We start from the raw sequence: 23316 nt of genomic DNA, 5'->3' as shown, positions 1-23316 counted from the left end.
TGATTCTCTGCCCACTAGATGAGCTTGTAGAAGATGGACCAAATTATGTTCATGTAGTATGTACAAGCAGTTTATGTTCTGACGTGTACGGGTACTCTAAGGGTACTCTTTACCTAGAGTCCTTCACTCATACACTGTGTAGGTTTATTAGAAAATGCAAGAATACTAAGAAGTTGACATTCTGTGTTTACAGCTTATTTGGATCTGACGTCGATGACACAATATTCACAAAGTTTCAACAAACTTTAAAATCAGCAAGCTCAGTTTTAGCATCATGTGGCATTTTATGGGGGAAACTCTTCACAACACCTGATGAACTCAGAATCTTGTAGAGGCTTTGAATATGAATAGCAACATTAGTGACTTTGAGACCATGATCTTAACTGAAAACTCGGGATCTTTGTCAAATGCTGTACACTTCATAAGAGAACTCAAGCATATCAAGTCCTTAACATTATATGTCTATTCGTGTTACTTTAAGAGCTTAATCACAAATATTAAATTGGAAGGAGTGTTGCAACATTTGACAATTAAAGTTTTGTTCAGTCAGAGAAACATTGAGCGAGGTTGCTATGATAGATCTTGCCCTGGCAATGACATACTCTCTGAACACTTGATAACACCTCTCATTATTTTTCTCAGCAATGGTAAGACCACCAGTCTGCATTCATTGACTTTAACCATTCTTTCAGACAGAAAGGAAATTGTTGAAAAGATTATGTCTGTGATATCATATTCTCAGGTTGAATCACAGAGCATAGTAATGGATCAGTTTGTTACTTGTACAACACAAACAATGCAAATAATAGACTATTTCAATTGCCAGCCATAGTCCATGGCATGACCATTACCATTGACTTTTTAGTTCAAATGACAAAAAAATTCACAGTTTGTTTGAAATTTCAAAGGAATCATTATTAATGGGTCATATCTGATATGTTCTCAAAATACGCCATGTTTCAGGTAATACTTACCATAGTAATATACCGGTAATACCAGTATTCCTGTGACATGTCCCATCATGCAATTTTCTTTTGCACCATAAACTGGGAAAATGAATCTTCACCAAATGCTAAATCTTGTGATGTATACCAGTTATTGCAATATCTCTTCAAATACAGTCTGCTGCAGTCATTACACATACAGATTTTATCTGGCCTCTCAAAATCCAAATGTGCTGACACTTTTCAGATCTTTCTGAGTATGACAGTGGAGTCCAAAATGTAGCTCAACGTAACCTTGTGTATGTACTATATTGAAGTATGTATGTGCACACACACACACATATATACATACATACATATATATATATATATATATATATATATATATATATATATATATATATATATATATACGGTATATACGGTAAAAATTGATAACAAGTAGAACACAGGACTTAGGCATTATATATATATAGATATACACATATATTGAAGTATGTACAGGTATGTACATACTTCAATGAGCGTACAACTAGAGCAGATGCTCTTGCTTCAGATTTAATCAATAAGAACGACATTCAATTCTGGAAACATGTAGAACAACAAGCGTATAGTCTGGTGCCTCTTGCCAATACAGTCGGGGGAGCTACGGGACATAAAGACATAGCTAACATGTGGTATAGCCATTTTAAAGATTTGTACTCTTCTGTTAAGACAGAGAGTAATAAGTCATTTGTTGAAGAACAATTGTCGAATATTCAGCTAAATGACTCCCATAAAATGTTTTCTGTTAATGATATTAGGAATGCTGTCAGTAAGTTGGAAAAGAGTAAAGCTTGCGGTCCTGATGGTATTTCATCTGAACATATACTGTATTCTAGTCATAGACTTGCTGTACTTCTGACCATTATTTTCAATGCTTGTCTGTTACATGGTTATTTACCTTCTAGTATGATTTCTACTGTTTTGGTGCCTATTATCAAAGATAAGGCCGGTGATAAAGCTGACAAGGGCAATTATCGACCCATTGCGTTGTCATCTGTATTTTCTAAGATTTTTGAAAATGTCTTGTTAACTTATATCGAGTCATATTTATATACTTCAGATAACCAGTTCGGTTTTAAGGCTAAACATTCTACAGATCAATGTATTTATCTCTTAAAGGAAGTTATTCAGTTTTATAAGACACATAAAACTCCCATGTTTTTATGTTTTATGGATGCCTCTAAGGCGTTCGACCGTGTCAATCATTGGACACTTTTTCAGAAGCTTTTATCGAGAGGAGTTCCTGAAATATTCGTACGACTGATTGTTTTTTGGTATAGATCTCAGCAAGTGTGCGTTAGGTGGGGATCTACAATATCTTCTGCATTTAATGTTTTAAACGGTGTTCGTCAAGGGGGCATTCTTTCGCCACTTTTCTGTTTACATTGATGAACTTAGCTCTAGTTTATCCAGCTGTAATGTTGGCTGTCTTTTTGGTGGTAGAAGACTTAATCATATTTGTTACGCTGATGATTTAGTTATCTTTTGCCCGACAAGCAAGGGCCTGCAAAAACTTATTCTTATTTGTGAGGTTTACGGTGCTGAACATGATATCATTTATAATCAAAAGAAAACTGTATGTATGATTGTAATGCCCAATAGTTTTAAACTTATCAATATGCCTGAAATCTGTCTTAGTGGTATGAAGCTTTCTTTTGTCCACTTGTACAAGTACTTGGGCGTTTTTATAATTAGCTCTTTCAACGATGATGATGACATTAAAACACAAATGCGGCTATTGTATATTCGTGGTAACTTTCTTTTCAGGAAGTTTGCTTACTGTTCTATACAGGTGAAAACCAGATTATTTAAATCATTTTGCTCAAATTTATACTGCTGCCAGCTTTGGTCCACCTTTACAAAGCGCTCTCTAACGAAAATTCGAGTGGCGTATAATAATTGTTTTAGACGACTTTTTAATCTGTCAAGACGTTGTAGTATTAGTACCATGTTTGTTGTCTATAATGTATTGTCTTTTGGCGAGTTACTGCGTAAAAACACTTTTAACTTTATGAACAGAATTAAGAGATCTCAGAATTCTTATATTAAGACTATTTATGCTTGTACATATATTGACTCACTCCAGTGCAGGCACTGGAGAACTATTTTATACTGAAGTTTTTTTCTGTATAGTTGATTTTTGTGTGTATCTGTTATTTTTTCTTTATTTTATGGTATTTTTCTATGGGCCTAGAGCCTGATTCAAATAAATAATAAATAAAATAAAAGTATGTGTACACACACACACACACACACACACAGAGTGACAAACGAAAAGTGATCCATGTAGGGCTCGAACCCACACACACATTTTCCCTGATACTGTTCTGATACTCAGAAGGATATGTACCATCAGCTGGGCTGTACATGGCCGGCATGTATATGTATTTTAACGTCTATTACTTATCGATTTTAAGTCATGTAGAGGTAATTTTAGCAGTTGTTCTGATCCAAACATAGATGTTTACTTTTGATTTGCATCAAGGGGCAAGAAAAGTAAAATGTAACCTTTGCATACCAGTTGAGTTATCTGCACTAGATTATGGTTACTTAATTCCACCATCTGTGTTGGCTTGCTGCTTCCTGTATGTGTACTTCAGTTTTCAACCATTCTGTCAGTAAATTTAATATCAAGTCTCAAGAAGTATCCATTGAACAAACAACTTCAGGCAAATACACAGCAAAAAAAGATGTGATGGTTAAATTTGCCTCATTCCATAATTTACTTTTTCCTCAATTTTCCAAAAGTATTCTGTGTGATGTCATGTATGCAGGAACTTCCTTTGCTATTTTCTAACATTGTATTGGTATTCTTAGAAGCCAATTTATAGCATATATCTGATTGCTTGTATTAGATAGTGTGTGTATATCTGTAATGCTTCGAAGATGATATCCATTTTTTATATTCCTTACATGTTACCGTTATAACGTACAGTGAACAAACAGGTTGTGACCACTATATAGTGGCAAAAACGAAAGATTGAACCTACCACATTCCATGGATTATTTTTTTCCAGATTTTTCAAGTGTTCTAGCAAGAACAATTTTGTTCAGTTTTTACTGATATTATATTCCTATAGGTGAATTTACTGTAGCTACCAACTGTTGCTTTTGTTCCACAGTTTATCTCTGTAAAGTTTAATAATAAATATTTTGTATCATATTACTAGCATGACACTGTTAAATAGTTAAGTATCTATACTTGAGCTTATAAAGGAGTTTATACTTTCTAAGATTCACATCTTGCACATGTCATATTTTAACTTACAAGACAAACTGGGACAAGTGTCTTTAAATGAAATTTTAGTATAAGCATTCTGTTTTAAAGTAAAAAATCCCAAATGGTTATATAACATGTTGTGTATACGTTTGATAGATATTGACAGACAGTATAATAAATAGCATACAGACTGTGTGCTGAACTTGACATTTTGGCTGTTAGAGTAATGATTGATTGCTGTCATTTGAACATTATTCTCATTCAATTAAAAGAGAGACATATTTATCAGCTATGCTCACATTTTCCATATGTATGAATAATGGTCGTACTTTCCAATTTATTGCACTGAGATCCAATCTGCAGACACCTCAGTTATCAACTCTGCAAACCATAGAGGCTGAACTGTAATAGCTTAGAAAAATCTTTTCCTGGATTTGAATGTTTAACCTTTCTCCATTCTTCTTTGATCCGTTGACAGTCAAAATTTTGGAAAAAATTCATTTTTGACATGAACATCAGAATGGTATGGTCATTTTATCAATCCTTATTGAACATGTTTCAATTTATGGGAGGATGAAACCACAGTATTTTTTCCAATCAAGCAATGTGTTTGGCACATCCACCCTGCCTGCAGAAAGCTAATAATTCATCTGATCTGAGATGGCAAACTGTATTGAATGTATTCTGTGGCATGGGTGCTGAGAGGGCAGTGTCAGATGGCAAACCGTATTGAATGTATTCTGTGGCATGGGTGCTGAGAGGGCAGTGTCAGATGGCAAACTGTATTGAATGTATTCTTTGGTATGGGTGCTGAGAGGGCTGTGTCAGATGGCAAACTGTATTGAATGTATTCTGTGGCATTGGTGCTGAGAGGGCAGTGTCAGATGGCAAACTGTATTGAATGTATTCTGTGGCATGGGTGCTGAGAGGGCAGTGTCAGAGCATGACCATAATGAACATATTTTGTGGCATCGGTTGGGTTTGGAAGACATGAAAAGTAGCTGATACGCTTTTATACAATGTCTTTCTATAGCTACAGGGAGCTCAGCTGACTTGCAAATTCTATTTGTTCTATTCACAACCTAAGATCAAATGCATATTAGTCAAAGATTACACTGGACCATTAGATCTCAGGAAAGGCTTGTCAGAATGTTGATATATATAAAGTATTTTCTCTTTCCAAAGTTGGGTTTTTAGACTTACTTTTTACAGCCAGCCTAAATGATTGCAAGTGAACATTTCTTTATATTTAAAGAATATGGTGTCAAAAGTCTGTTTCTGGTCAATTCCTAAAAATTATCTGAGTCACCTGCAGGCACAAGGACATCACTTCATGTAAACTTAGGATGTCGAATCATGATTGAAAGCAAATGATGCAGGCAAAGTCAGCCATATTGGACCCACTATGCAAAATGACAAATAAATGCAAGAGCATAACACTTTGTATGTATAAGCATTCTTTATTGCAAAAGTGTAAATATATGTCATTCCATGTAATGTACACATATATCTATATCAACACATTACATCAGTGTTTGTAAATTTGAAAGATGTATGAAAAAGTTCAAATAAAACTTCTGTCATGTCAGTTTTAAAATCTATATCTTGTGGCTGGTACAGATTTATTTAAGGGGATCTAGTTGTCGGAACTGCACTCAAAGGTTGTATGGGACTCATACCACCCATGGCAACAATGTATCCAAGGCACAATGGTGATTGATGACAGTCTGTCATAATCTATCATCGTATAATTTAAATGTTGCAGCTCTGATGATGAGGTGCACCTTGATATCGTGCACGAAATACATTGTTTGTAAAGAAGAAACTCGCAAAGGCGCAGTTCCGACGACTATATCCCTTTAAGTTTATTTATTTTCCCATCTGCCATGGTGAATCATAGCTGTTGGATTTGATAAATTAGAAATATTAAAGTGCCGTTTGTGGGAGGCTGTACCTTGAAGTTGTTTGACATAAATGTACAGAAACTGAGTACAAGGAACACTCTTCCTAGACATTGTCCTTTAGACTGCCTGAGATTATAACCATTGATAATGAAAAGCAGAGCATGCAATGCAGGTTGCACTCTGGAAAAATGTGAAAAACTGAACTGATGATATGGTTGTGCAATCCTCCAAAAGCAGAGTCCACTTACCGTAGGGTGGCTTTACATGAAACTGTAAACTGACTGCAGAGGGCGCTCTCACTATGTGAACAAACCATGAAGAACCATGAATTCTGGCAGAAATGTATTTCTTTTTTTGTCAGAAAACACAACTTTGATAATGATATCAATATCAAAAGATTAGCAATTGTAGGAATTCAAAATGATAATAATACCATCTGACATTATTTACTGTATTACTTCCTTTGTAAAATATACAGTTTGGAATATTCGAAATTTGGTTACTCTTGATGGGATTAAAGTTTCCCTTCAATCCTATGTATTCAATTAAAATGTTATCTCTCCTCATGGATGAATACATTATATTTTACTTATAAGATGATGAACAAAGCTGAGGATTTTATCGCAAAGTTTTTACGCCTTGTAAGATTTGAAGGAGAAGAATGCATCCTGAATGCATTCATATGATGATCTTTGTATTTAAACAGCTAGTTATTTGGGTTTTTTTCAGACAACCATAAAGAACCATGAAGGCTAGTTTATAATGTGGCATAGGTAGAAAGTGTAATTTTTACACATGGTGCATGGTATATTCCCCTTGGAACTAGGCACTTCTTTTGGCAATAATAAAAGACAATTTCTTCTTTAGGAAGTTCACTTCAAGAAAAATCATCAAAATTCATCATACAATGTGGGTCAAGTTCACCCAAAATGGGTAGGTTTAAGTTCACAGAGAACTAGGAGAGAAGTTGGGCAGTTATAAAGGCAAATTTGAAGGAAAAATGAAATATTAAACCACTGTTGATGAGTCCATAACTTTCCAAATTGTAGTGTTTTAGAGTCCTACTTTTAGGCACTTTTTGTTTTCTTTCCATTAACTTTTCTGATTCCATTCACAAGCCAGATGGTAGCTGAGAGGGTGAATAACCCCCTGACAATTTTTGCCTTGTTGGAGACCTGACAAATTCCTAGGATTGGTGCACACGTATTGGTCCATGTTGCATCAAGTATCAGGTACAGGGCACAGCGTACAAACTCCAGCAAGGGTGCATATGATCTGCAAAGGAAATGATGGACAGTAAATTAGTACAGTTGATTCATAAAGATATTCTTTCACATGCACCAAGCTTTGTGATTAGTTCCTAAAACATAGTCAAGGAAGTTAGAGAAAACGTCAAATAAATATGAGAACAGATTTTGTCATGAGAAAATAAATAATGAAAGGAAAGGTAAGATTTTTAAATTTTGTACACTCCTAAAGATGTTTTAGTTGTATTTACAAGAAATGTGAACTATCCTTTAAAAATATCAGCTGATAAATGGTAACTTAATGTTTTTGGGAAAAAAATTGGAAGAGTTAACCTTCATTACTTACTTTCTGTCACAAATGGCTCCAATACTAGTGAGAGTTAAGACAATATATCCCATACCACACAAGACAACTATCTGAGACAGTCCCTGAAATTGTCAATGGAAATAATAATTATCAACTGTGTTATTTTGTAAATTTTCACTGCAGCCAGCAAAAACATAATTCTGAACTCTCTAAATGAATTCATTACTAATGTAATAATACAAAAATATGATAAACCTGTTGATAAAAATCTGAACTTTGAAGTGTACAAAACAGAGTGAATTCACAAACTTATGTCAATGAGTGAGTTTATCAATATTTTGAAGTTTACCAGTCACTCAAAGGTTTTGACTGCTCCTGGAAGTATCGTGCATTATTTCACCAAAACATAGAACAAATGGTATTTGTAAATTTAGGATTTTTGGAGATGACTCTTCGTTTGGATATAGTGTCCTCTATCAATAATACAATTGTACATTAAAGATACAGAGTCTGTATTTGCAAGCCGAATACTGGGTACTTCAACATACTCGGGGATGGATCATTAAATCTTAGGAGGGGCTAGTCAAAATGGAAAAAAAAACTGCTGAGCAAAAATCGTCAGAACAAAATATTTACAGCCAGGTCTTTTTTGAAAAGAAGAATACATTGAATAATATGAAGGTTGGCTGATAGAATTGTTTGTATATTTTGATAAAAATAGTATGGATGCTGCACAAACTCAAAACTTTACAAATTTTTGAAACATAAGAAAGTTTACAACTCAGCATATTGACCATCATTACAGAGATTTAAAAATCCATCTCTGGATGGAGTAGAAAAGAAGAAGCTTGTCACATCTACAATAATGGGGATGCTAATGTATCAAACTTCACTTCACCATACAGATCAATTTTCATTTCTGCATTGTATGAGAAGTTATTTCTGATTATCCGTTCAATGAAATATGGGGTGAGTAGCAATTTCTAAGATACACAAATATAGATGTGCATTCCAAATAGAGGCTGGGACAACAAAACTGGTTGGAATCAGAAACATCCATCAGTTTTACAATATTCTCAAAGTCATGTCTATGACCATCACATCAACAATCATTGTAGCACAGAGTAATCACTTACACTGACTTGTCTTGCAATGTCTTCAAATGCCAGGTAGATTGTTAGGAAATGTATCAGAATATACACATCACCAAATACACCATACCTACTGTTGTATTTAGGACAGGGATACTTGACCTGAAAACAGAAAACAGAATACAGAAAAGTTCAAACTTTTGCCTTAACTTTCCCCAAGGATATTTGAAACCATTTTCTGTCATCATAAAAAATAAAGAGGAGGGATCAATGTGCAAATTTTTGGTCTAGAAAATCAAATAACCTAAAATTTCCCAATGTTGAGAATTTCAGCCCATGTTATCTGTATGGGAAAATTTAATTTTCAATATTCACAAAAACAAGATGGTGAAATATTTTATCTGCAGGTCTCAAAATAAGTCCACACATACAAAGACCAGAATTGTCTGTAAAAAATCTGAGTATTTAAAACAATCATCCCTTTTACATCAATGATCTTACAGCAGAGCCTGACTTTTCAGAGTCATTTTGACAACTGTAGCTGCTTTACCAACAGATTTGGTTCATATCCTTTTGTGCATCCAATTGGATGGCTAAATCATAGTAAACAAAGATGGCAGGAGTTTCACAAACACATCTGCCATACCTTGGGAATATCTTCAATACATCCAAGCCTGGGTTTGCCAGGTTCCCATCCTGGGCCTTTGAATATGACCGACAATTTGTGTCCAATCCCTGACATACTCCAGAATGTATTCCACATGTGTATAATATGACAGAACTAAAATCAAAGAAACAGAACATAAATCAGAGAACCTATGAGATTCAAGTTTGACAAATAATTCAACTTTCCACAATCAGGGCATTGCTTGTGGTTCCCACGTACATAAATATCCTGTACTCTCCAGGTCTGTATCTTTGAAATGGACATTTTCATCACTTATAGAAATTGAATTGTTTGAGTTTTGTGCAAACCATAGACTCTCGAGAAAAACGGGACAGGCAACTGCGATAGAGAACAAAGGGTCTATGGGATTAGCAGCGGCGATCTATCTGGAATAATTAAGAGGTGTTAATGGGTCAGGGATAGATGAAGGAATGAAGCTGGACCCGATCGACTGCACAACGTCCGGTTCATAGACACGTGCATGCGGGTATACGGTAATAATGTTTTCGGATTACAAGTTATTCCGGATTACCCGCAAGTCCATTTTTAGAAAGAAAAGTGTTACAACTATTTTGAGAAGAATTCATGAGAATGGTTTTAAAGTACTTGTTACATATTGGTAGCGAGATTCGATGCAACTAGAAGTCTGCAGGAGTTAGTATGTTGCTGTAAAGTGACAAAGTTTCGAGATAGAAATCCGAAACACATATCGCTGCAGTTCCAGACTTGACAGCAGTTGACATCACAGAGTTGTTTACATTCTGCAATCGTCCGTGTATCTCCGAATTTTCCCTCGTTTTTGCAGTTTTTTAACCCTCGAAATATTTTCTGTGCGAGGAGTGCTCCATGATTCGGTAAAGTATGTATGTTAACTACTGAAATGTTGTTGTTTGAAAACTGTGAACGGCCAAATTTACGAAGACAGCGTTCAGCTTTGTGTAAATGCATGTCTACCTTACCGCTTCTGACTCCACCAACCGTTGGAGAGTCCCGATTTATCGCAAAGTTTCTCCTGACAGCGAAAGTCAGTGTTACAAATATATTTTCTAGTACTTTGCGGATGTACACATGTGTAGCTTATCCGAACTTTGGTGTTTCTTTAGGCTAAAACAGTACCAAAATGTTAGAGGTCGTGTATTTGAGCTCCGATGGAGTAGTAATTTTTTATGTACCCTGATTTTCGTCAAATGTTGCGTGACAGATGAAATAAAGATCAGATTTTCGTTTCGCAGGACTGGGGAAGTGTAAAGCTGTCAAACTTGTAAATGTTTGTTGTTATCGGAGATTTTATGGTAGGGAATGTAAACTTATATTGTCGATATCTAGCAAGAGTTTTCTGTAGCGTATGGCTAAGTGTACACTGTTTTTATCGTCTGGTTTTTTCCCGTTGGCTTCGGCTAGAATCGAAAATGTGATCTTCATCGTTACCAGAACATTCACCATGACTAGTATAAAAAAAAACCTCAAATTCTCTGTGTCATTACTCGGAACGTGCCATGCAAGAGCAAAGTGTACATATTCAGAACGTCAGTTTGATCGTTAATGAGATTCAGTGTTAAGTACGAAGTATTGTTGTCGGGGACCGCTTGGTAAATAAACTTTAATATATTCCAAGATAGATCGCACAAAGAAACCTCAGCAGTTGCCTGTCCGTTTTTCTCGAGGGTCTATGGCGAAACACACTTTAAATTGTAAGTCTGCTTTTATGAGGATAAATCAAAGATTCAATTTCATTTTGAAATATGAGAATCAAAAATCCCTGGCATTTTTTGCAAATTCGAGTTTTTTCAGCAAAAACAACTGGGAGTAGAGATTTATGGAGACCCAAAAATATAATAAAATTGTGACAGTGAAATGGTGTTTAGAATGGAATACATGTATCTATGAGTATTGAAATCTTTTACCTGTACGTAAATAGGATTCCATGAATTCAATGGATGTGTCACACCATACACAATACGTTCATCTTCTGGGGTAAAAGTACCTGAAATCAAACATCAGTGTATGTCTGTGAGAATAATAGAATCTCACACCCCCAAGGACCTGGGATCAGATTTCTCACACGAGTTGGGGATATTTTGTCTCACACTCGCCTGCGGCTCGTGTGAGACAAAATATCCCCAACGAGTGTGAGAAATCTGATCCCAGGTCTTTGGTGTGTGAGATTCTTTTTCTCACATGACCACAAAATGCGTTAAATTCACATTGGACAGTACAACATTATCCAAAATCCTGACAACTCTGTCGTCTACCACTCTACCTTTGACCTGCTTACTTTGTAGTTCTGGTCCGTGTGTTACTCGTCGTGCCATTGGATAACATTTTGCGCGTGGAACAAAAAAGACTGTTTATCATCCAATCAGAGCTCGTGTAATATTTACTGCAGAGTGTGGGACGGTTTCTGAGAGTGTGGGATCGATTTTTCCCACACTGTCGATCCCGCACTCCCAGCGGCCAGGAATGTGACAAGTTATTTTGGAATCACAATGATGGCATATTAAAACTTTGTACACGAGCGATGCAATACAACTGCAGATTACACCAGGTGTCAGGCATTTCTCTTGTGCTGCTAGTGTATCTTATGCCAACTTATTCAATCAATCATCCAAACAGAAACTACAATCACATATTTTCATTTCATGAGTGCCTTATCTTTGCTGGTACAGAATAACTTTGGCGTTCCAAGTGTCCAAGAGTAAAAGGATGTCCATACGATAAAAAGGTACAGAAGTCAAACATTCTATTACTTGAAATAACTTACCAAACATTCTATCCCTGACAATCAGAGTTCCTGCGTAATTCTTGTCAATGCAGTAAGGGTTGCGACCTGCATGATTAATAATAACTCACACAGTAAATGGACAGTTCACTTTGTACTCCTTGTTATTTCTTAATAAAGTTTGCATTATACATAATGAACAATTTGTCTAGTTTCAATTGATGTTCAACTGTTCAATTGAAAACCTACTGAGTAAACCTACCAGCATTCACAAATCTGTGTAGCTGCAATGTATACAAAATGCTAACACTTTCAACTTATAGTGTTCAGAGAATTTTTTTCTGAAATATGAAATAAATTCTTATATATTAAAAACTCCAGTTCTATATCTTTGGTTCTCTTGTCTATCATTATTGATATTAACTACAGTAGTTTACGTATGATGCTAGTCCTTATGTGTTTTTTTAAGGATAGTTTTGTCAAGCTAATCAGTCTGTTTTGAGATGAGACTGATACACAACCTGCGCCTTCAAACAGAAAGACAAACAGTATGACTGACTTAAAGGGGCAGTTTTCAATCCCTGGTTCTCAAATAAGTGGTTGTTGACATTGACTGTTTATGTGATTGTGCAGTTGCTCTCTTTTGAAAGTTGTGCACAGTTAGTGAATTTGCTCAGAGATAATGTTGATAAAAAACATGCCACTTTAAGGATGGCCAACAGGCATGTAACCTAGCTTAATTGTCAGCAAAGTTGCCCATCAAAGTTCCGCTTTAAATGAAAACAAGAACAGCTACAGACAAATGTGATCTCTCGAATTGAAAAACATGCCTTTAAACGTCACAAGATCCAATCCTTCACAAAAAACCCACATGATCAAACAAAACAAGGGACAGAATCAAAAGACAACAGCACAGATAGTATCGCAATAACAACTAAACACAGACTTACCATGGTGAACTCTGTGATGGCTTGGTGTATTCAATATGTACTCTAATGGTCCTAGAGTCTTTATCAACTGAAAGCAAGCACAGAATTATTAGATTTGCAGAAGGCTTGCTTCAAGTTCAATTTCAAATTACGTTATATTTTTATGATAACAAAACTATACTAACATCATTCAAAGGCTACATATTTTCCTTCATATGATGTAAAAATATTACTGTATAGTATGCATGGAATAATGATTCCTGACATTTTTTGAGAAAATCAGATGAAAGCAACTGTGAACATCAAATTGAACGTAATATGCACAGGAATGATACAAAAATCATTAAAACGTAACTCCCATCACTATTCAAAACAGCAGTCAACATGTTTATGAAACAATACTTTACATTTTCAGCCTGTAGTAATTCATGGAATTAGAAATCATGAAGTATGGCACCAAGTCACCTAGCACAGATATCACAGGCACAACCACCTAGCTAAATCCCTACCCTTGATGAACACCTGTGTTATACAAAAAACATACTTTCAGCCATAGTACCTTATCTCAGTGTTTTATATCCATGGTACATACCTCTGTGTGAATCCAGAACTGATAAAGTGTATTGAACTGTATGTCATGCCATTGATGGTGGTACAAAGAATGCTATCGGTACATAAAACGCCTTGGGGTGAAAAAAGAAGTGAATGTTGCTTGAGTGGTGACAACAACATACAAACAGCAATCGGTATTATAATAACTTTATTTTGTTATCTTAAATGACTGTTTATTTATAGTTGAATATTTGACAGCTATCCTTTGTTTTCTTATCAGTAATTTCCTTTTTGAGTGAGATTCATATTTTCCTAATACTCTAAGTTACAAGAAAATGAGTAAATCAAATGTGCCAAAGTCTTCCCTGTTTTATATATTATGTTCAATACTTACGGTTCAAACTTTCAATGGTAACGATTTTAGAAAAGTTTGCTATTTTTTTTTTGCAATATTTTTGGACTGAAGTCATTAAAAGTTGAAGTGGCCTGGCCGTCCCAAAATTTATGAAGATGCAGTGCTGGTTATTTTGACTACTTTCACCATACATCTACATGTACATCCTACATTCTCACTGTCTCTTGGTTCCATCACGGCCAAAGTATAAAGCTCATGTTTGCACAATGCAGCATACTCACCCAAGATGTATATCTCTGAAAAATTGACTGTCTCAAAGCTGTGCTCAGGTTGTATTCTTCTGAGCTGTGATGTACCTGATGAAACGCCCACATGAAATTCACTTCTGTAGAAATTACAGAATCACAGAAAAACGTACAAAAGAATTGGGTTCCTCTTTTATCACTAGTATCATTCTGTGCCTTCTATTGTTTAGATTAGAGTTGTTTCTTTACTGTTGTTCCAACTATAACGATGTTTACATTCCCAGTACTCCCTATACCATACAGACCTCACACAGGACAGCGACTTATAATGCACACTTGTATGTATAGACAGTGCTTTCCAACATCCACAGTCAAAAGTTGTTTCAAACTGTTTGAAACTTTTAATCAGTTACTAGTATTTTGTACATACCAGTGCCAAATTATACCACTCACCTAAATTAATAAATCATGAAAGAGTGTTTGAAAAAAGTGTGTTACAATATTCACTGGTCAGTGGCACTGGCAGAATGGCAATTCAATGGCACATGTGAAAAATTGGTAATATTCTTTTTGAGGCATTAAGAATTTATTGTTTCATTCTTTTTATCATCGGAACAGAGATGCAACTACTGCAAGAACATGAGACTGCAGAATATAACAGTTATCACGACAGAGTGCCCATTCAGACTAGAGTAAAAGTTATGGTAGCTTGCAGAATGGCAGTAACGTGGAATTTTTATCCAAGCTGCCTGATGTCATGCAGGGGGGGGCTGTCTGGGTCAGCTAATGTGATAAGTGTATATCTATACATTGGTAGACTTTCCTGTATCCTTGTTTGATGTTTTCATGTGTACACTGTATACCCTGATACTGTAGACATATAGATCATATCTCCCTTGTGTTTGTCTTGTAAACTGAGCAATCACGGACAATGTTTTGAATTTATTACTTGGAAATTTAAAATTTAGCTTTGATATTTTTTGATCTTTGGTCCTTTTTCTAAGATGATATTAATAGTTCACGGTTAGTTCAGGCATACATTTTTGTAGGGCTGAGTTGAAGATGAAGTTTGTAGGCTTTTTAGCAGTATTGCCTTACAGGCATCCTCTAGTCATGTGGAATCAATAAGACAGTCCGCAAGAAAAAGCCTCTTGAATGTAGGCTCCTGTTTGGTTAACTTCATAGGGGAAGTCAATAGGGGTGGCTATACTGACTATTCAGAGAAAACAAACAGCACATACACATTCTTCACTGTAAAAATGTAAAATTAAACTCACCATGGGCAAATCTGTGAAACCAGTAGTAACCAACATCAACAGCAAGGAAACAGAAAATCCAAGTCCATGGAGAATTCCATGCTAAGTCAGTAGGCAGAGATTTTCATGGACCCATATGTACGCACTGAACTCTGCTGAATGGATAAGCATCCTGAAATGAAATTAAATACCAGTGTTCTGATTTGAAAAGAGAAGTTGTATTTGTTACAATTGGCAGATTTTCTATGAAATAATTGAAAGATAATTTCTTTCTAGTGCAGCACATGTGTGTTAATGCAAATTCAAATTCATTAATCCTTTTGAGGATTTACATATAAACTATGACTATGAAGCAGGATTGATGTCAGTTTGGGACTACGGTAGATATTGCATGCATCATCATCTGCAGCAGTTAATTTCGCTATAGATATATAAAGTTACACCCCAAAAAACACACAGAAAAATGAAAATAGAAGAGATCAGTACGATTGTGAAATTATGATGTTGTATAATTATTCCTAGCAGGGACCACAATATACCGTAGTTCTTCTGAACTAGTCGAGTTGTGGCCCCTAATATTTATACTGGATAGATCATAAAATGTGTACATCGTGGTTAGGACAGAAAAAAGCTGTAGCAATAATTGCAAATGATATTTCAAATCAAGTACAGATCAAAAACTAGATAACGAGAAAAAAATGATATGAGACACAGTTCAGAAGGAACAAGATAACGTGACATTTCCTTTGCTCTTTGTACCTTAAAATGTGGCAATTTGTACTAAACTATTTTGAACTCTTTAACCTAAACTATACATTTCTTGATAAAGGGGCCCAAACTCACCATTGATAACTACAGTATGGGTTAGGGCAAAATCATGAATGTACCTGGTACGCAGGTCCAATTCAAGCCATTGGCTGTACCTGCTCCATATTCCCTGATGGTGGTCAAAACTTGCAAAGGAACACACTGTTCACTGTTCTCCACTGCTTGGAAAATCAGAGTGACTGGCCAATTTACATAACAATGCATAATTTGAATATCCTTTTGCTGTGAAAATATATTCTTCTGTATAATTATAATTATACGAATAGATTGCTTGAAAACCAGAGAGGTGGAACAACCCTCAAAATCCCCTTGTGGAGAACCCTGACTGCTTATTTTCTCATTGTTTGTACATGGAATGTGTTATGGTTCTCATCATCCTTACCTTGATATGCCTGCTGATATTGTCATGAACAAACCGGCTCCGATGGAACTCAGACTGTCGTTCATTCTGTACATTTTGTGGTTTCCTTGCAAATGGCCAATCATCATCTCAATAACAATTGCCATCAAGAAGAATGGTGCCGACTGAAAGAAGGAAGAAATTTGATACACATTACACACTGTACACTATAAAATCTTGGAAAATTAACGATCAGCGAGTCTAAGCCAAATCTTAACCTTAATCTTTTGTGTATAAAGTAGAATGCATACTCTGAGCTAAGTTTTTAAAATCTAAAAATATTACAATTCGTCTCAAGTCTTGAGCTGACTGGGATCAATTTGGAAACCTTGACAGAACACTGCATTTTTGTGATGTTGTTTCACTGAACCTTAACAATAGATATTACTCAAATTATCAGTAGAGAGATGAGCCATCCATTTTGAATTATATTAAAATGATATACTAGTAATTTGATATAATCACAAAGTTTGCATACTGACCTTTGAATATTGTTCTTATCTACAAACGAGAAACAGTTTAAGTTTCTATGAGATTGAGTGAAGTATTAATAAAGATAAGACAATTTCAAAAGAGAAATTTAGAGTGACTCAGTCAAAATATGGCAGTATAATGATATTGCAGTAACATCTTAACAGATTCTTTTGACAAAGCTTAAGAAATTTCCAAGAACTTTTTTATTTCATTTCTTTTACAAGCCCACAAAATCTCCCACTAGTTACACCGTTACTGATGACTTGGAGTCTAGATTTTACAAACTATCCATGATAATACAGGCGTTACATATACAGGCAGTATTGAGAGAACAAATGCTCAGTATTTCCACATGTTCCACGAAAAAAGCATAAAACTGTAAAAATATGCACAACAAAAATGTCTTAAAGGTAAAACAATTGCAGCATTGTCTTTTTGACATCCTAAAGGTGGGATCTAACATTTGAGCGACAGCACTATAATTATTACAAGAGGAAGTATATATTTACTCTGAATTTCCAAAATTTGCATATCGGCTTATTTCAAGGACCAATTAATCATTTCCTTCTAGCTTGACTGGGGACAATTTACTCAGGATTTTAATGCTGACTTGACAGTCCGTGATTGAAACAGACATGGAGAACAAAGAGCGTAGAGTAGAAATATTCACTGTAGAAGGCAATTTAAAGGCTGCATAGTGTCCTTATATGACCTTACATGAAGTAATGATACTGTTATATCCCACCCTGGTTTTTTGACCTACATTGATCTTGTTTTGAGTAACCTTTGGAATCAAAACTCATCAGGTATGTGGCCTGATTCAGACATTTTCCTGGTCATTTCTCACATGTTATCATTTTATTATGATAGTCTAAAACTGGTTATTACAAACTGCTAGCAGATTCACAAGAAATATGACATAATCAATACAATTGAGTGAGTGTGATTGAGTCAAATACAGGCAGAATTTGTACACTGGTGCTACAGCAGTTTTGCCATTATCAACGCTGGGACCCTCCATATCAGCTTTTCAGGGTGCAAGGATATTCTACCAATTGAACCTACCAGGACTATAAAATAGTGTGCCATTTGAAAGGTAAGGTGTACAGAAAAATTTGTAGCTTTATAAAGCAGATGAATCATCTGTTCACACTGAAAATAAAAACTACCTCATTACTTTTACAACTTATTCAATAACGCCCTATTGCTTCAATTGACTGAATAATATACTAGGACATTGGGTGACAACGCTTATCAAAATCAGTTTTGATGTTTAAATAATACTACCATGAAGCTCTGCTTAACATAACTCATTACATTCAACATGCTTGATTGATATTACTCCATCTATATCTGACATCATCTTTTCCTTCTTAAAGTGTTGTTTTCTTCCTGTTGTTGACATTGTATTTCATTACACTTTGGTTTGGCTTCTAGAAAGACAACTTGTCATGAGCAGATATTTTAGATATTCTGTGCTATACACATAAACCAATGTGGTAGTGGCCTTTGGGTTGTATGCACCTTGAAAGTGAAAGACTTAAACTTTTGCTCAAAACTTTCCTCAATGAAATTTTCAACATACTCTTACCATAGACCCGTTTTTAGGGTCTATGCTCTTACCAAGTTAAACAATCAAATTCAGGGGTCACCGTGCAAAGTTTGTTACTAGAGAAACAATAACCTGACATTTACCGATTCTTGAAATGTTTGCCATCCCTGTGTTTACTCTATGAGTCAAACTTAAATTGTCCCAAAGGCACACTCTACATGTAGAGGACTTTGGCTATGACATTTTGACAGTTCTATATCTACAGTAAATTTTGATCAAAAGTGATATAAAGCATTATAAATATAGATAATGGTATATCTGAACGTGCATAGCATAGTCCAAAGTAATTATTGTTGGCTCAATCAACATTACTTACTTCAACAATATAATCTGGTACTTCTTTCACAGTTTCAAAGGACGATTCATTTGGTGTTATTGCGTAGAAGAGCCGCCTCACCCCGGTGAACGCGTCCACTTTAAAGATACTGGGGTTGACGGAAATATTGGCAGCCGCCATGGCAGAGCAATTACATCCGCAGTCACTGTTATATGTGATATGAATTACGACACAACAACCACCAAGAAGAACCTGCACTGTTGAGACTTTGGAATACCACTTAACCTTTGATCCCTGGAAACCAGGTCACCTGTGTTGGATAACAATGGTTATCAAAGCATTAGGAAACAATAAACCTGCAGTTACTGAATTTTATTGATACAGTTACATGAAGGGTAATAAACTTCACCTTCTTGTTCACTTCATACTGGAAATAATTACATCATGGCAGGGAATGAATTTTGCAAATCTCAGCAAAGCAAAGACAGGGAGTCTGGCACCCTGAGTGACAGGGTCAAGGTACAGTTTGTAATAACCGATAAGCTATATTTACCACACATTACCAATGCTGTTTTGCATAACAAATACGAATAAAGTTCAAAGAACTGATGCAGGTGGGCACAGTGGAGGGACAGTGAGGTGGGCAATAAATTGAATCCATAGAGACGCAAGCTGGTTAAAACATCAAGTTCTGTAGATTCACACTGATTTTATAATCTAGTATGGCACTATCTCAGAGATACAAGATCCAAATTTTAACAATCTACAGCCTTTCAATCGTTTCTAATTGAAAATGTCGTTTTGAGTTTGAAAAATACAATACAGCTTATACAAAGAATTAATTCACATGCTGATTGCATGAAACAATATCAAAGATTGATCAAAACTTGGAAGATTAAGGAAACAATTCTTCCTCATAGCACTGACTGAAAATGGGTTTAAAACAAGCATAACCCGTTTAAAACGGGTGCCATAATATGAGTTTTGAAACGAATGGAGCAATTTTTGTTGTACCCAACAAACAGCATAAATTAACACAATCAAGGACGCATTATTACCATGTCCAATAAATAACACAGTTGATATGGCCGCGTACATTAAATCTCAAATCACACCAATGGTTTCACTCGTGAGGTATGCAGCATGGGCTCTTATACAGTCTTTGACTATTGGCAGAATTTTCAAAACACTGTGGAATGTAGATTGAGACTAATTCTACCTTGATAGATGTAATACTTGTTGTATTTGGTAGTCAGCTAGCAGCTAATAACTATAGGTAAGCGGACGAGTAGGAGGCGGTTTACGGAATTTAACGGTACAGTTTGCCAGTAAAACTCCGAGGCCCGCAGGGCCGAGGAGTTTTATGGCAAACTGTACCGTTAAATTCCGTAAACCGCCGACTACGAGTTCGCTGACCGTGTTATACCACGAATTTGCCGAGTTTTAGAGCCTTGTTTGCACGCCGAAAGTTTTTATTTGTAATTTTAGTGCAGTGCAAGTTGAAACTTTGGCAGGAAAACATTGACGTGTTTTGACACCTTGTTGAACGAAAGTATAAAAAAATAACCCATGATTGGATAAAACAAAGTTGACATGTGTTGCTATTGTAGTGCGATGACGTGGTTGAGCACCTGGTTTGATTTGAATTGTATGAATTAAGTTTGATTGATTGGTTGGTTGAATGAAGTGAAAAGGTGTTTGCAGATCGACGCTCGAGTCACGCTTTGCTCATTGGGTCGAAAACTTTGAGCAGCATACACGCAATTGCCGAGTCGCTCTACGTATATCGATATGGCGGATGAAGTACAAATGAAAGCTGTATCCGGTGCACTTCAACTACCAAAGCCAAAGATGGAAAGAAAAGTCCCCTGTCACGCCAGTGCTAACGGCCACAATCGGAAGACCAAGCTACACAGCCACGTCAGAGAAAGGCGCAACAGAAACTGCAAGTACAAAAAAATACGTGTAGATCCACAATGACTGTGGTACTGCGTGTGTGTTGCCTGTAGCTAGATTTAACTTTACCAAAGGCGACTGAAACCTCTACATTCAGTGTTGATAACTGACTTTGAAGTCTTAAATTTCAGCTTCGAATGATCGTGATAACAATAACCTTAACACAGAAGTGATATTTGCAATCAATACCGTTATTTCACGGTGACCTGTAATTGATTTTGAGATGTACAGTCGTGCAAAATTAATTCAGTCCGGTGATTCTTTTAAAGTGTCTTTACTCTGTACTTAATGGTGAAATAAATTTCTTCTGGTATAATGTCTCGCATTTGTTTTTTTTACTCGTCGCCACGTGACTTTCTTTTGTTTAAAAAGTGTCCATTTTACAAGTTCTTTTGTTTAAAAGTGTCCGATTTACTAGTAAACCGGACAGTTTTTAACAAAAGAACTGTCCGATTTACTAGTAAATCGGACACTTTTAAACAAAAGAACTTGTAAATCGGACACTTTTTAAACAAAAGAAAGCCAGGTGGTATATAATAAAATATTCGGTTATGGAAATTAGAGAGCATGGTTAGAACAATGGGCACGAGGCGGAGAGTGGTATAACAAATATTAAACCACACTTGCTTGTAGCTGCAGTACAGTAGCTCGAGGTTTTGCCTGGATATTTGGGTCGGACGGTTTGCCGTATGTGGACCACAGGTAGTACAGCTGACTTGCTTATTGTTTTTTTCTCACGGCAACCTGACGTCAATAATTCAAAAATGTAAAATTTATGCTTTTTCATTTCATTCTCAGAAGTACCATTGATATTGAGTTTGCTATGAACATACCAGTTGTATAGCAAATGATCAAAGTCTCCAAGTGATAAAATTTCGTACTGTACCATCTGTGACGGTTTCGATTGCATTGAGTCGAGTGCCTGTGCACGACTGGACCGAACGCCACCTGAGCTCTGATTCCGCCTACTGCCAGTACTGGGTTTTCACAATCAAAGTTCATATCATATCACTGACTATGACTCAATAACATATTAGCATATTAGTTTTCTATACATACCGGCGTGCTTGAAATTGGATATCGTAGTCACCTGCAAAATGGACAAACGCAGGGATCCGGTGTAAATGATGTCCTGTGTTGTCACCGACTGAGAATATCGTTTGCATAAGTACCTTGTTCAAACTTACAGGTCAAAGGTCGAGCCAGTCCTTCCTCACTCGTACTCGAGAGATGCAACATCCCGGGCGCAACATTTGTACAAGAAAATAAAACCAAGCGTTGCCAGAGCATGAGATCACTTCACAAGAGAGATAGAGTATATTTTACGGTACATGTACTTTTTAAGTTCGGCAAAATGCCAAAAAGTGGCTATTTTTTTGCGAAATTCATAAGTGATTGGTTATGGATTCAGTCTTATGTCGACAGCGCCCTCTACCTACCTATACAATAACAATATGAGTCTAGAACCGACTGGATTCAACGTGTTATCTTTGCGAAAATTGACAATTTGAACCGCAGATTTTGTGGGAAAAGGACAAAAAGCGAAAGATACATCTTTATGATTCCGTCAAATCACCTGGGATGCCAAAACAATTGTCGCGCGATCGCACACCAAGGCGTAGAGGAAAAAAGATGCACTATCGGAATGGCTTTGATCACGATTTTTGGAAAGTAGAAACGTTGTCACTTTCTGCTCAATATTCAGTTGGAACTGTACTACCACAGGTGATTATCACTTTGCTATCTGCTGTGTTCTCACTAACGTCAGTTTTTAATTCCTGATTTCTGAACTGCGAACTGTAAGAGTTCATTTCTGAAGTCAGACACTTAAATTTTCTCCTTTTGGAAAGCAATATATAAAGCGCAGTCCAATCATGTTGTGTACTTTCTAGAAAATATGTTGTGATTTTGTTTCTAAATGCAAATTGTAACTTTGGTAAAAACTTTGGTAAAATACTTTTGTAAGCGTTCAACCTGAAGACTATTTCATATGTACTGGGAGATGGAAATTGGAACACCATGTGGCTTTAACGGTCTATAAGCTAAGGATGAGGAAACAAAACGAATGAGAACATTTAACGGTTCACTTGTAAAGTTGGTACAGATGTAAAAGTTTGCATAACTCACCAAATCAAATTTCACCATCAGTTGAAAAAATCTAATAAAGCCTTCATTAGGAAATCACACCCACTTTGACAGTAGTTTCAGCATAAGGAAGGTCATGACCTTCAGAAACCTACAATCCATGTTCAAACTCCCATTAGATAAGTAGTTTCTACAAAAAAATT

General features: G+C 35.9%; 1 protein-coding gene and 1 pseudogene across 1 annotated transcript; both read right to left on the bottom strand.

The window, feature by feature from the left end:
• Positions 1-5502: 5502 nt before the first annotated feature.
• On the bottom strand, positions 5503-9772 carry LOC139117346 (alkylglycerol monooxygenase-like). Its single transcript, XM_070680368.1, has 4 exons — positions 9405-9772; positions 8804-8920; positions 7707-7789; positions 5503-7388 (listed from the first exon to the last, which is right to left on the bottom strand). The coding sequence occupies exons 1-4, from the start codon at positions 9519-9521 to the stop codon at positions 7181-7183; spliced, it is 525 nt and encodes a 174-aa protein (XP_070536469.1). The 5' UTR covers positions 9522-9772; the 3' UTR covers positions 5503-7180.
• Positions 9602-19403, bottom strand: LOC139117704 (alkylglycerol monooxygenase-like; annotated as a pseudogene).
• Between the last annotated feature and the right edge of the window lie 3913 nt (positions 19404-23316).

This window comes from Ptychodera flava, chromosome 18 (genome assembly GCF_041260155.1).
Source record: "Ptychodera flava strain L36383 chromosome 18, AS_Pfla_20210202, whole genome shotgun sequence".
NCBI lineage: Eukaryota > Metazoa > Hemichordata > Enteropneusta > Ptychoderidae > Ptychodera > Ptychodera flava.
Note: the sequence above shows the minus strand (reverse complement) of the source record. Positions and strands in the feature narration are given on the sequence as shown.

Bases quoted from the DNA above. Each gene is read 5' to 3' on its own strand.
- LOC139117346 (XM_070680368.1), bottom strand. From the start codon at position 9,521: ATGTGGAATACATTCTGGAGTATGTCAGGGATTGGACACAAATTGTCG. The intron at 7,790-8,803 runs GTAAGTGATTAC...TGACAATTTCAG, and splicing joins ACATTGCAAGACAAGTCAGT to GGACTGTCTCAGATAGTTGT. The intron at 7,389-7,706 runs GTAAGTAATGAA...TTTCCTTTGCAG, and splicing joins GGAGCCATTTGTGACAGAAA to ATCATATGCACCCTTGCTGG.